Below are 12241 nucleotides of genomic sequence, written 5' to 3'. Positions count from 1 at the left end.
AATTACCTCTGGTTAACTGAGATCATACAAACCACAGAAAATGATGCCTGGGTTTAGATTAAAGAAAATACTACTTTCGGGACTAGCGCTGTGGCATAGAAGGTTAAGCCTCTTCCTGCTGTGCCAGCACCCTATATGGTCACTGGTTCTAGTCCCAACTGCTCCACTTCCAATCCAGCTCTTTGCTAATGAGTCTTGGAAAGCAGAGGAAAATAACCCAAGTCCTTGGGCCCTGCACCCACATGGGAGACCGAAATAAGCTCCTGGCTCCTGGCTTTGGACAGGACAGCTCTGGCCATTGTGGCTATTTAGGGAGTCAACTAGCAGATGGAAGATCTCTCCCTCTCTCTCTCTCTTTCTCTTTCTGTATCTCTTTCAAATAAAATACATAAACCTTAAAAAAGAAAAAAATATTACTTTCTCAAAAAGCATATCCTATAACTCTATCCATTTCAAGTTTCAAAGTTATCAGAAATTAAATATGTGACTATAGTGGTCTATTGTAATTGTCTTCATAAAACTATTCAGATATTAATTCCTGTGAGATTTTCTAGAAACATTCCATTTTTTTTTATCGAATCCTATCCATCTTTATATTGCTTTTTAAGTATTTGTGTTTCCTTGTCAGGTGAAGTGCCTCTTTCCTTAGATTTACAAATAGTATGGGCTAACACTGATAATGCTTACATTGTTTCCAAGTGCCTATCTACATCAATCTGAATGTCACCATTGGGTTTAGAAAACAAGTAGCCAGCAAGAGTGGGAAAGATCAGATATGTTCAGTGCTTTGCTGCTAAGATAAACCATCTTGAGCCAAGGGAGTGACTTGGAAGGAATACCAGTGCACACCTTGTCTTCTAGTTATGAATAAGAGGTATCTCTGAAGTGAGGATAGGAAAATGCCGTATTACAGATGAGCAGGAGGGTGCTGGAAGGCGTGGTTTCTCAGTAACACCCTGGCGACCAGCCCTTTTCCACTGTAAGTCACTACGACAGAAGCCTCTGGCTTCCAGTCTTGGCTCCTCTTTGGATCACAGCTCCCTGCTGCTCTGCACCCCGAGAAACAGTCCGTGATGGCTCAGGGGGTTTGGTCCTGCCACCAGTCAAGGGGGCGGAGGGGACTGAATTGACATTTTGGCTCCCAGTTTCTTTGGTGAGTGAATCAGCTGACAGATTCTCTCTCTTTGCTACTCAAATAAATAAATAAATAAATTTTAAAACTGCTAATTTACACTTAGCTAGTCAAAATGGCATGGTATGGCTTCCTTGAGATGTAGTCCAAGTCATTTACCATATTCAATTGTGTTTTTTACAATAGCCTCAGAGTTTTTTTTTTTTAGTTTTGTTCAGTGTTGCTTTCCTTCAACTCATTCTGCGTTCTGAACCTGTTTCCTTACTTCAAATTCCCAATTGCTTGCAGAGTAGGAACCAACTTTTTAATGTCACATGGAAGACCTTTCATGAATCTGTATCCAAAGTGACAGAAAACAATTTTCCATGTATTTATTTCCCAGTTGTATTTGATCTCTAAAGATTTGCCAATTAATAAACTTGACCCATTTTACAATTAGGGTGTTTATATATTACAGATATCCATCCTTTCATGTGTGTGTAATTTAACACTTCATGATGGAGCTTTTATAAATTGCTTTATTTTCTTTTATTCTTTTTTAGTTATTTTTCATTTTATTATATTTTAGATTTACAAAACAAAAATTATGGGGTAGTAATATAATGAGTTCCCATATACCTCTCACTTCACTTTCCCTATTAACATCTCATATTAGTATATTTGTCATAATTAATGAACCATACCCAGCTTTATATAATTTTTAATAAAGACTCCTTTTATCTCTTGATCCTTCCCAGTCCCTAGTAATCAACATTATGTGTTCATATTGCATTTTTTATTTTTGCTACTATATGTATGGAAAAACATGCAGTATTTGTCTTTTTGTGTCTCTTTATTTCATTCAACATGATGTTCTCTAGTTCCAGCATTCTTGCTGCAAATGACAGGATTTCATTCTTTTTATACCTGATTAGAATTCCATTGTATATGCCACAACACATTTTCTTTTTCAATGTATCTTGGTTGATTGAATATTTCGGGTACAGATATTAGTGTATTAGTTCGCAAGTAAACATTTTTGAGTAACTTTTCATGAATACTATAATTCCTGAAATCTTGCAGAGCTGATCAATCTTGTAAGGTTATCTAAACACTTAAATGACTTAAATGACTCCAAAACTGACCTTTCATCCAATTTTACAGAGGGAGAAGTCTGAGGTCAGCATGTTAGGTCACCTACTTCTTCTACCTTGGTATATGTTTTCAGTAAATATTCTGTATGAAAATATCAAAAGCTCAGTGGCTTCCAACAACAAATATTTATTCTTCCCTTATACTACGTGTTGGTGGTTAGGCTCTGAGGATCTATTCCAGGCTACAGATTGGATGCTAGCCTGCTTATCCCATTTTTCCATTCTGGAGCTCTGGCTGAGGGAACAGTACTTCTCCTGAAAGGTACAGGAGCAATAGGGTTGGCAGAAACTCATGATGGCTCTACAAGTTTCTGATTGGATGTGGTATGTATCATGTCTATTCATATGCTTGACCAACTGTAAAGTGGACACAGAAGGATGGACACTCTGCCTAAGGAAGGAAATAGTTACTAATTGGGATGATACTGCTGCTGGCCACAATACTTACTGGATTCTTTGGTACCAAAATTTTAAAATTTCACCAAGAAATCTCTCTATTCTAGCATATATTTCTTTGTACCTTGTATCTGGTTAACGCTTAGAGCTGGAATATCTAAGTATTTACTTGGAAGAAGCATTTCCTTAATGCCTATTTCTGAACATGGCTATTGCCCATCTGTGCTATTGTGCAGAATATATAGTGATTCATATATTGGGTGTCCATGCTATGTCATCATATCTATTATCTTCAGATCAATATCATTCTCATGTTCTTTTACTACAAAACCTGTCATTAATATAATTGTTCTTTTTCCAGTGTGGATTTTGTTCTTTATGGTTTCTGGTATTGATTTTAATCTTGCCGTGACATTATTTGTTTCCTTACAATAGTTTCCACACTGTGTCTGCTATCTTTCATCTCTCATTTCACATGTTTTCTTTAATTTCCTTGACTGTGGAAAGGAAAGGCTATCTACAATAAATTTAATTAAATTTTGGCAATCTTGCCAACATGTATTATCTCTTGAAATCCTTCCTCATTGTCACAAAATCCTTTTCAAGGATTTAAGTCCTCACCATAATCATTCATGCCTAAATCAGGATATTTCTAGTTCAGTTTATTTTCCCAAAATGATTGAGGGAGGGTTAGTGAACACTCCTTTAACTATTTCTATGAACATGTAGGGAATCCTCCACTTAGATTCTGAGCAGAAGAGCTGGATGTAGTTCTGTAGCATCATATTCATGCTTTACCAGCTGACTGGAGTGTGAGAGGAAGTTAAGAGCATGGGTATTTTTCAGGAAGATCACTGTTTCTGTACAGTTTCATTCATTCATATGTTTGTTAAAATACCAGAAAGACTGCTCTTCTGTTTAGCTTATCGTCTATTCCAAGAAGATGATGCAGTTCTTTGATTTTTTTTTCTTTAAGTGAAAGTACTGGACCGGCACTATGGCATAGTGGGCTAAGCCTCCACCTGTGACACCAGCTTCCCACATGGGTGCCCGTTCTAGCCCGGCTGCTCCCTTTCCAATCCAGCTCTCTGGCATGGCCTGGGAAAGCAATAGAAGTTGGCCCAAGTGCTTGGGCCCCTATACCACATAGGAGACTCTGAAGAACCTCCTGGCTTCTGGCTTGAGATCAGCCCAACTCTAGCTGTTAAAGCCATTTGGGGAGTGAACCAGTGAATAGAAGACCTTTCTCTCTGTCTCTCCCTCTCTCTGTCTGTAACTCTACCTCTCAAATAAATAAATAAAATCTTAAAAAAAGAAATTACCTTCCTGTTCAGTTCTGGGGTACCCACTAAGTCTAGAAAAGGGTTCCTTCATCTCGCATGACCCCACATTAAGGAGAACCCTGATCAGAGAAAAGCTGACTTGAAGGCTTTCTGGAGTGTACATTTGACTATTTACTAAATGTCTCAAAGCAATGGGCCCAAGGCATTGAAATGTGCTCTAAGTGGAAGAGATTTATCACTGCCTCAGAGGTTGCTACTATCCTTCATCTTCACTCTTCTGACATTTGGGTTATTCATGGGGTTCTGTCACATTTGCCATTTAACCAACATTGTACATATTTAATGGCAAGAAAAATTCAATTGCCTTTAAGATATTTCTTCAAACTGGACTTATTTTTATCATACATCATAGAAATGCCTAAACTTTTACACTATCTTATTCCCATTCTTGATGACACAGCTATGGAGATATCAATCCCTACTCCGTTCTTGCTAATACAAGAGACCAAATATAAAGAAAATGTAAGTGGTTCAATCTCTACTTCCCAGGAGAAACAGATCTTTGTTCCTCAGGTTCCCAAGGGTAATTAATAGTCTCTTGGTATCTCTGGAGACATTCTGAAACCAACAGCACTTAGGCTTTTGTTTGGCATGCACAAGTCCTTCAAGGTAGAGATAAGAAACAGGTAAGTTTGAGAGGACCAAGTGATGTGACCTGTGAAGAGAGCTGGTCCCTGGCTCCTTGGGTCTGTGTGAGCTTTGTGTATCTCACAGATGACAGGCACCTGCACACAGCTCACAAACAGGGTCCCAGGACTGACAGAATGTAAAACAACAGTGGTGGGTAAGGGCAGGTGTTGTGGCACAGTGGGTTAATTCACTCTGCTTCTGAGCCAGCTCTGATTGGTATCTGTTTCTCTTCCCCTTCACCCTCCCCCTCACCCCGCCCAACACATATGATCCTTTCCACTATGCTGGTGATAAATATTGTGTGTAGTGCCTTTCATTATACACATGCACACACATTTTTATATATGTAAGAGATTTTTCTAAGGCTTTACACTATATATATATATGAAAATGCTCCATGTCTTATTTCACCCACTACAACTGTTAAACAGTAATTATAATTACAGTTGGCAATTCTTAAGGGTTTCATATGTTTAAGACCCAAGTGCTTTACCAGTTGCTTATTGAACTCTCTTAATGTTCAATTTATGAAAGGGAAAACTAGGTCACTGAGCATTTAAGTGAGTTGCCTAAGGCCAAAATTGTTCAAAATTCCCATCCAAACTGCCTCCAGAACCACATTAGATTGTACTGGATCCCAGTGTGGGAATATGTTCCAATTGATTTAATGATACATTACTGATATGCATAGGTCTTTTCATAATGTTGTATGACAAACATAATAAAGTTACTGGGAACCTGAACATTTAGTGAGCATTGGGATATGATGGGCCAGTTCCACAGATGACTAATTCTTTTCATAAAACCAAATGTAATGAATGTTCAGATTTACTGAGCTTTCAGAAAAATCATGGCTTTTCTTTATAAACTATGGTAATTAAGTACATGACAAATTCCCTATAATTAAGAGATAAATTGTGGCACAAAAATAAAGACTGCTTGCACACCATAATTACTCTGTAGCTTATAGTTTATCAAACATGTACTTTGAACATAGGAGGTTATACAAGTACATAACTTCTAGAAGAAACCCATTGCCTTCTCCAACACAAAAGTGACAACCATGAAATAAGTTTGGTATAATAATGCTAAAACTATTGACCATGCCTGCAAACCAAATATGGACACAGTTTCTTTTTTTCTTCTCAGTTTAATGGCATTTTCCAACTACTAATTATTAACATCAAAGCAATGGGAAGAATTTTATTATCTATTCATTTACCAATGTCAACTACAGTGAAAAGTACTGAGGTACTGCAAAAAGTTTGTGTAGAGGTGTGCGTTTGGCACAGTGGTCAAGCTGCTGCTTGGAATGCCTGCATCCCATAACAGAGTGTGCCTGGGTTCAAGTCTCAGCTCTGTTCCCTATTCTAGCTTCCTGCTGATGCATACTCTGGGAGGTCACAGCTGATTTCTCAAGTATGTGGGTCCCTGCCACATATGTGGGAGACCTGGATTGAGTTTCTTGCTCTCGGTTTTGGCCTGGCTCAGCCCTGGACATTGTGGGCACGTAAGGAGGGATCTAGTGGACAATCTCTTTCTTTCTATCTCTGTGTTGCTGTCTCTCAAATAAAATAAAAAAATAAATTTTTATAGTTTGTGGAAATGTGTGTTATAAAAAACTATCTATGGATTTCAAAACTATTTTACAGCAAAATAGATTCCTTTTTTCCAGCTTTTCTAAAATATTTTAAAGGACCCTCACACATACCACTACCTATTTTTTATTATAAAAGGAAGAGACAGCTAGTGCTGTTTCTACTCTCTCTGACCGATGAGCACAAGTGAACTTGCTCCTAGCAGCAGAGCTCCGAAGGGAGGTATGAGATATCCCTGGCACCAGGCTTTGCCATCTCCTCACAGTTTGTGTGGGTACAGGACCGTGTCCCATTCAGGGAGAACTGTGCCTGGGAACATGAATGAAGAGTCTGCAGGAAAGCTGTGACTCAGCAGGGTGTGATGCCAATGACATCCAATGAAGAAGAGGAGAATCAAATCACATTCATGCCATTTATATTCCCTAACTACCAGAATGAAAAATAAAGCACATGGATTTGTCATAGCCAAAAATTTAATGAAAGAGGTTAATAAACAAGTCTCATAAACATGTCTCTAGCATTTACAGGTTTTAATAGAATATTTCACTTTTACTATCTAATACTTCTTAAAAAGATTTATTTTATTTATTTGAAAGGCACAAAGCAGAGAGAATGGGAAGGACAGAGGAAGAAAAATTTTCCATATACTGGCTCACTCCCCAAATGGTCTCAATGGCCAGAACTGGCCAGGCCAAAGCCAGGATCCTGGAACTCCTTTCAGATTTCCTACATGGGTGCCAGGGATCCAAGTACCTGGGCCATCTTCTGTTTACTCAGACACATTATCAGAGAGCTGAACTAGAAATGGAGCAGCTGGGACTTGAACCAGGGCTCATATGGGATGCTGGTGTCACAGGCAGTGGCTTAATCTGATGCACTATAACACCGGCCCCATTCATCTAATATTTTAATACTCACTGCAAATAAAAATGAATCAGCAATAAACCCACAATTATAATTTCTTAATCGCTTAATATAGAAAATGATGTAGTCATAGATAAGATTATAATGCTATGAAACTACTAGACAACTGCCAAGTAAAAATGGTTAAAAAGCAGAAGACTGTAATTATTATTCAAGTTAGTTTCAGAAACATACAAATGAAAAGACTAATTATTACCGTGATCATTTTCTATAAAGCATGTTTAAGATCTTCTACTAGACTGCATTGCTTTCTATGTTTATTATGTTTAACGAGATCTAATTTTTATATACTGTTGAGTCTTTTTTTTTTTTTTTTTTTTTTTTTTGACAAGCAGAGTTAGGCAGTGAGAGAGAGAGAGAGAGAAAGGTCTTCCTTTTCCATTGGTTCACCCTCCAAATGGCCGCTACAGCCGGCACTGCGCAGATCCGAAGCCAGGAGCCAGGTACTTCTTCTTGGTCTCCCATGGGGTGCAGGGCCCAAGCACTTGGGCCATCCTCCACTGCCCTCCCAGGCCACAGCAGAGAGCTGGACTGGAAGAGGAGCAACTGGGACTAGAACCCAGTGCCCATATGGAATGCCGGCGCCGCAGGTGGAGGATTAGCGAAGTAAGCCACGGCGCAGGCCCCCTTGTCTTTTAAAACATATTTTTTCACATAGGTATGTATCTCAGAACAATTTGTTGCATAATTTTTTTCTGCTGCTTATGCATGACTTGCACTTCTGCAAATTACTTAACCACCTGGAGGTTCCATTATCTTAACGACAAATGGGGAAATTTGTTGTAATAGGACATCAACTAAGTGACTGTAGAAAAGAAATCAGAACAACTTAATGGTCAACAGTTAACATAGTTCATTTTTGCCTCAGAAGCATCTAAGGTGAATCTGTGTACTCGGGTCTACAAGCGCATCCGAGGACCCATGCAGCCAGGGTAGATGAGTTACCTTGCAAAGGATCTTAGAAGTTTGCTTGAGCTGTTATCTTTATGTTTTAAAAAGATTTATTTATTTATTTGAAAGTTAGAGTTAGAGAGAGAAGGGGGAGATACAGAAAGAGAAAAATCTTCCATCCACTAGTTTATTCCCCATATAGTCACAACAAGGATCAACAGGTTCTCCCACATGGATTTCAGGGGCCCAAGCATTTGGGCCATCTTCCACTACTTTTCCCAGGCCATTACGGGGAGCTGGGTAGAAAGTTTAGCAGCTGGGACACGAACCAGTGTCCATATGTGATGGCAAGGACTTCACCTACTACCTGCAGTGTTGGCTCCCAGCCATAACTTTTTCCATTTGAAGAGAACAGGGTAGAATGTACAAACCAAGAGCCCTCAGTGAAGGGCCAGAACTGTGGCATAGCAGATAAAGCCGCCACCTACAGTGCCAGCATCCCACATTGGCGCTGGTTGGAGTCCCAGCTGCTCCACTTCCAATCCAGCTCTCTGCTATGGCCTGGGAAGGCAGTAGAAGATGGCCAAGTCCTTGGGACCCTGTACCTGTGTGGGAGACCAGGAAGAAGCTCCCAGTTCTTGGGTTCTTGGCTTCAGATTGGCGTAGCTCTGGCTGTTGTGGCAAACTGGGGAGTGATCCAGCAGACGAAAGACCTCTCTCTGCCTCTACCTCTCTGTAATTCTGACTTTCAAATAAATAAATAAATCTTTTTTAAGAGTTCTCAGTGAGATACAAACAAGGTTGCACTTATTTATTCTACTCACATTTCATTGATCTAAAGTTGGTCACATGGGTCATGTCTACTGGGAGGGAAGTTAGAACATATAGATTGTAGCTGTCAGTCACTGATGTAGCTACAATTAGCTACAATTAGAGATTTAGTTACTAAAAAGAAAAACCGGAGAAGTGATATTCATTGACTATCACTCTTTGCCTCCATAATGAGACCCAGCTTTGAAAACTGTGATTACTGAAACTATATTCTGAAGCCCAGAAGTGTTCTGTGGAGTTTATATAAACCATCAGCATGGTTCTTGATGTATACTGAAGGCCATGAAATGCCAATCATTATGGAATTGGCATTTGGGAAAATGGCTAAGAAGCAGCCTGGGATGCCCACATTCCATACAGGAATGCTGGATTCGAGTCCCAGCTCAACTTCCAACTCCAGCTTCCAGCTCTGAGAGATGGCAGCTGATGGCTCAAGTACTTGGGTCTATATCATACATGCAGGAGACCTGGACTGCGTTCCAGACTCCTGGCTTTGGCTTGACTCAGTCACAGATGTTGCAAGCACTTGGGGAGCAAACCAACCAAAGGAAGATCTCTGTCTGTCTCTCATCTCTCAAATAAATAAGTAAATAATAAGTGCCGTTAATATCAGTAGCACAATAATAATAATAATAGTGATATTTAGTATCTCTGTCCTCACTTGAATGCTCTAATTCCCTTTACAGTATCACAGATAATTGATTATTCTTCTATTCTGAAATTCCTATAGTAAAAGAAAACTTGATCTCTAAGGCTGCCATCCATTTTCAAAAAGCTTTTTCAGGGGCTGGCGCAGTGGCGCAGTGGGTTAAAGCCCTAGCCTGAAGTGCCGGCATCCCATATGGGCGCCGGTTCTAGTCCTGGCTGCTCCTGCTTCCTCTTCATAGCTCTCTGCTATGGCCTGGGAAAGCAGTAGAAGGTGGCCCAAGTCCTTGGGCCCCTGCACCCACGTGGGAGACCGGAAGAAGCTCCTGGCTCCTGGCTTCAGATTGGCACAGCTCCGGCCATTGTGGCCATCTGGGGAGTGAACCAGCGGGTGAAAGACCTCTCTCTCTGTAACTCTTTCAAAAAAATAAAATAAACCTTTTTGTAAAAAAAGTTTTTCTTCTCTATAGCCATTATTTATCCTTTTTTAAAAGTTATATTTGAAAGGCAGAGTTACAGAGAGGCAGAAGCAGAGAGAAAGAGAGAAAGAGAGAGAGGACTTCCATCCACTGGTTCACTCCCCAGATGGTCACAATGGCCAGAGTACCAATCTGAAGCCAGAAGCCAGGAGCTTCTTCCAGGTCTCCCACATAGGTACAGGGGCCCAAGGACTCAGGCCATCTTCTACTGCTTTCGTAGGCCACTGCAGAAAGCTGGATCAGAAGTAGAGCAGCCGGAACTCGAACCAGTGCCCATATAATATTCCAGCACTGTAGGCAGCGGCTTTACTCACTATGCCACAGCGCTGGCCCATATTTATCTTCTTAATCTCATTTTCCTTGAGTCTTGAGTCCCCCCAGAACAAATATTATCCCTATTTCACACAATGTGCTTTCAGATACTTATAAGAAGGTGTTTCTTCCTCCCTGTGCTCTCTTTGACTCTAGACTAACCAGTTTCTGTTCTTCTAATAGTCCTTTATCATCCAAGACTTAAGTCCACTCATTATCCTGGACATATTATTCTTTCACTCTTTTAAAATCTGCTTATTGAGTGTCAACTATCTGATTTTATTAATATCCATATTAAAACAGTGTTGTCACAGGCAGTACACAAAATTCAAGATGGTCTGAGCAAAGCTGAACAGAGCCAACCATCAGTTCCCTGTCAGGTATCATTTTCTCTAGGTGAGACATCAGATCCCATAAACTATTTTAGCAGCACTATCATGCCTTCACCAAAGGCCGAACTGTAGCCTACTGCACCCTAAGCTTATTTTGCTTGTGCAGCTATCCTAGATACACCCTACCCTAAGCATAAACTTTTAAAAATGCAAGTATAAAACTTTTCCTTTCTTCCTATTCAATTAATTGTAGTTTGTTGCAGTCTCAAGAAGTTTCACTCTTTCATCCAACATATTACTTCTCCCTCATGGATTCACGTCATCCACAGATTCGATTAACCTGTGACTGGATTCTTCATCTAAGATTCTTATCAAAAATGATCCTGATTAAAAGACTAAAGTTTATCTGTCCCAAGAAGCAACCACTAAGAAATCTCCATGGGGTCATGTACCTAGTCATAAATCCACATACCTGCATCAACATTTGGAAGTACCACCCTAACTGCTTCAAAAAAGTCTCAAGGAGAGTTATTATAACACCATGGCCGCTGAGGCCTCAGCCTGTCACTCAAAGTGCTATGTGATCTGGCTGCATTCAGCCCAATCTCATCTTTGGTCCCTGATCAGGAGAGCTTGATTGACATTTTGCTGCTGTCAGATATTCGTTTGTTTTCAACAGATATTAATAGAGCCTCAATTCTGTGCCAGGCATTGTACTCAGCATTTATCCACCAAAACAGCACATAGAACAAATGAAACAGATTGTATGAAAACTGCAATACATTCCCAACCATCTTGCTACTTTGTTCCTACACATGAGACCAGTGTACAGTGTTCCTTATTTAAAGGCTATGGCTATGGCACAATACAGAGTGAATCCAAGTAAAGGTATTCAGCTTTTTGCATGATGGATACAAAGAGATATTTTAAGCAAGGTATACACTTTTGTAAGATTACCCATTCAGTGACAAACTTCTTGCTAAATGCCACTTTAGACTCTGAGGCTCAGGAAGTCAACCATAACAGGACAGGGTACTCTCCAGATAAACACACAGGTATAAATATTCATCTGCTCTATGAAAGAATCACAACTCAGAATTTAAATTATGAATCACCTGTACAGATGTTACCTTTTCCAAAGGACTTTCTACCCGAGGAATGCTGATCATTGGCATCTGTCCCAGATTGTCCATGTGGATATGCTCACTTTCTGGCTGTCTTCCTTTGAAATTATTTACCACACACACAACCTGAAATTTCAGAAAACAATTACAGTTAAAGTAAAACTACTGTTTTCATTACTATCACCCTTTTCAGTAGCTTAATAAATCTAAATAAAGTAATAAAGTGTTAAATTTGTTTAAATAATGCATGGATATAACTTTATATCTCTATTTATATTGCGTAAATTTCAATAGCTACTCCAATACACATCCATTCAAGAAAATCCACCAATGACAAAAAATACTATTATTCCAAAATTTCCACTGAAGCATAGTTAATACTGAAATCAGTCTTAAAATAACACCATAGCCTTATAAAAATTCATAGAAAACTAACCTTTCCCTGATGTGGCTAACCTCAACTTAATTTAA

At 39.5% G+C, this 12241-nt stretch overlaps 1 protein-coding gene across 1 annotated transcript in view; it reads right to left on the bottom strand.

The window, feature by feature from the left end:
- Positions 1 to 12241, bottom strand: part of PLPPR5 (phospholipid phosphatase related 5) — a 128155-nt gene that overhangs the window by 15622 nt on the left and 100292 nt on the right. The window contains exon 7 of the mRNA XM_008264833.4: positions 11762 to 11896. Within this exon, the coding sequence (XP_008263055.3) occupies positions 11762 to 11896 (135 nt within the window). The remainder of the gene's footprint in view (positions 1 to 11761; positions 11897 to 12241) is intronic.

Source organism: Oryctolagus cuniculus, chromosome 7 (genome assembly GCF_964237555.1).
Source record: "Oryctolagus cuniculus chromosome 7, mOryCun1.1, whole genome shotgun sequence".
Classification (NCBI taxonomy): domain Eukaryota; kingdom Metazoa; phylum Chordata; class Mammalia; order Lagomorpha; family Leporidae; genus Oryctolagus; species Oryctolagus cuniculus.
Note: the sequence above shows the minus strand (reverse complement) of the source record. Positions and strands in the feature narration are given on the sequence as shown.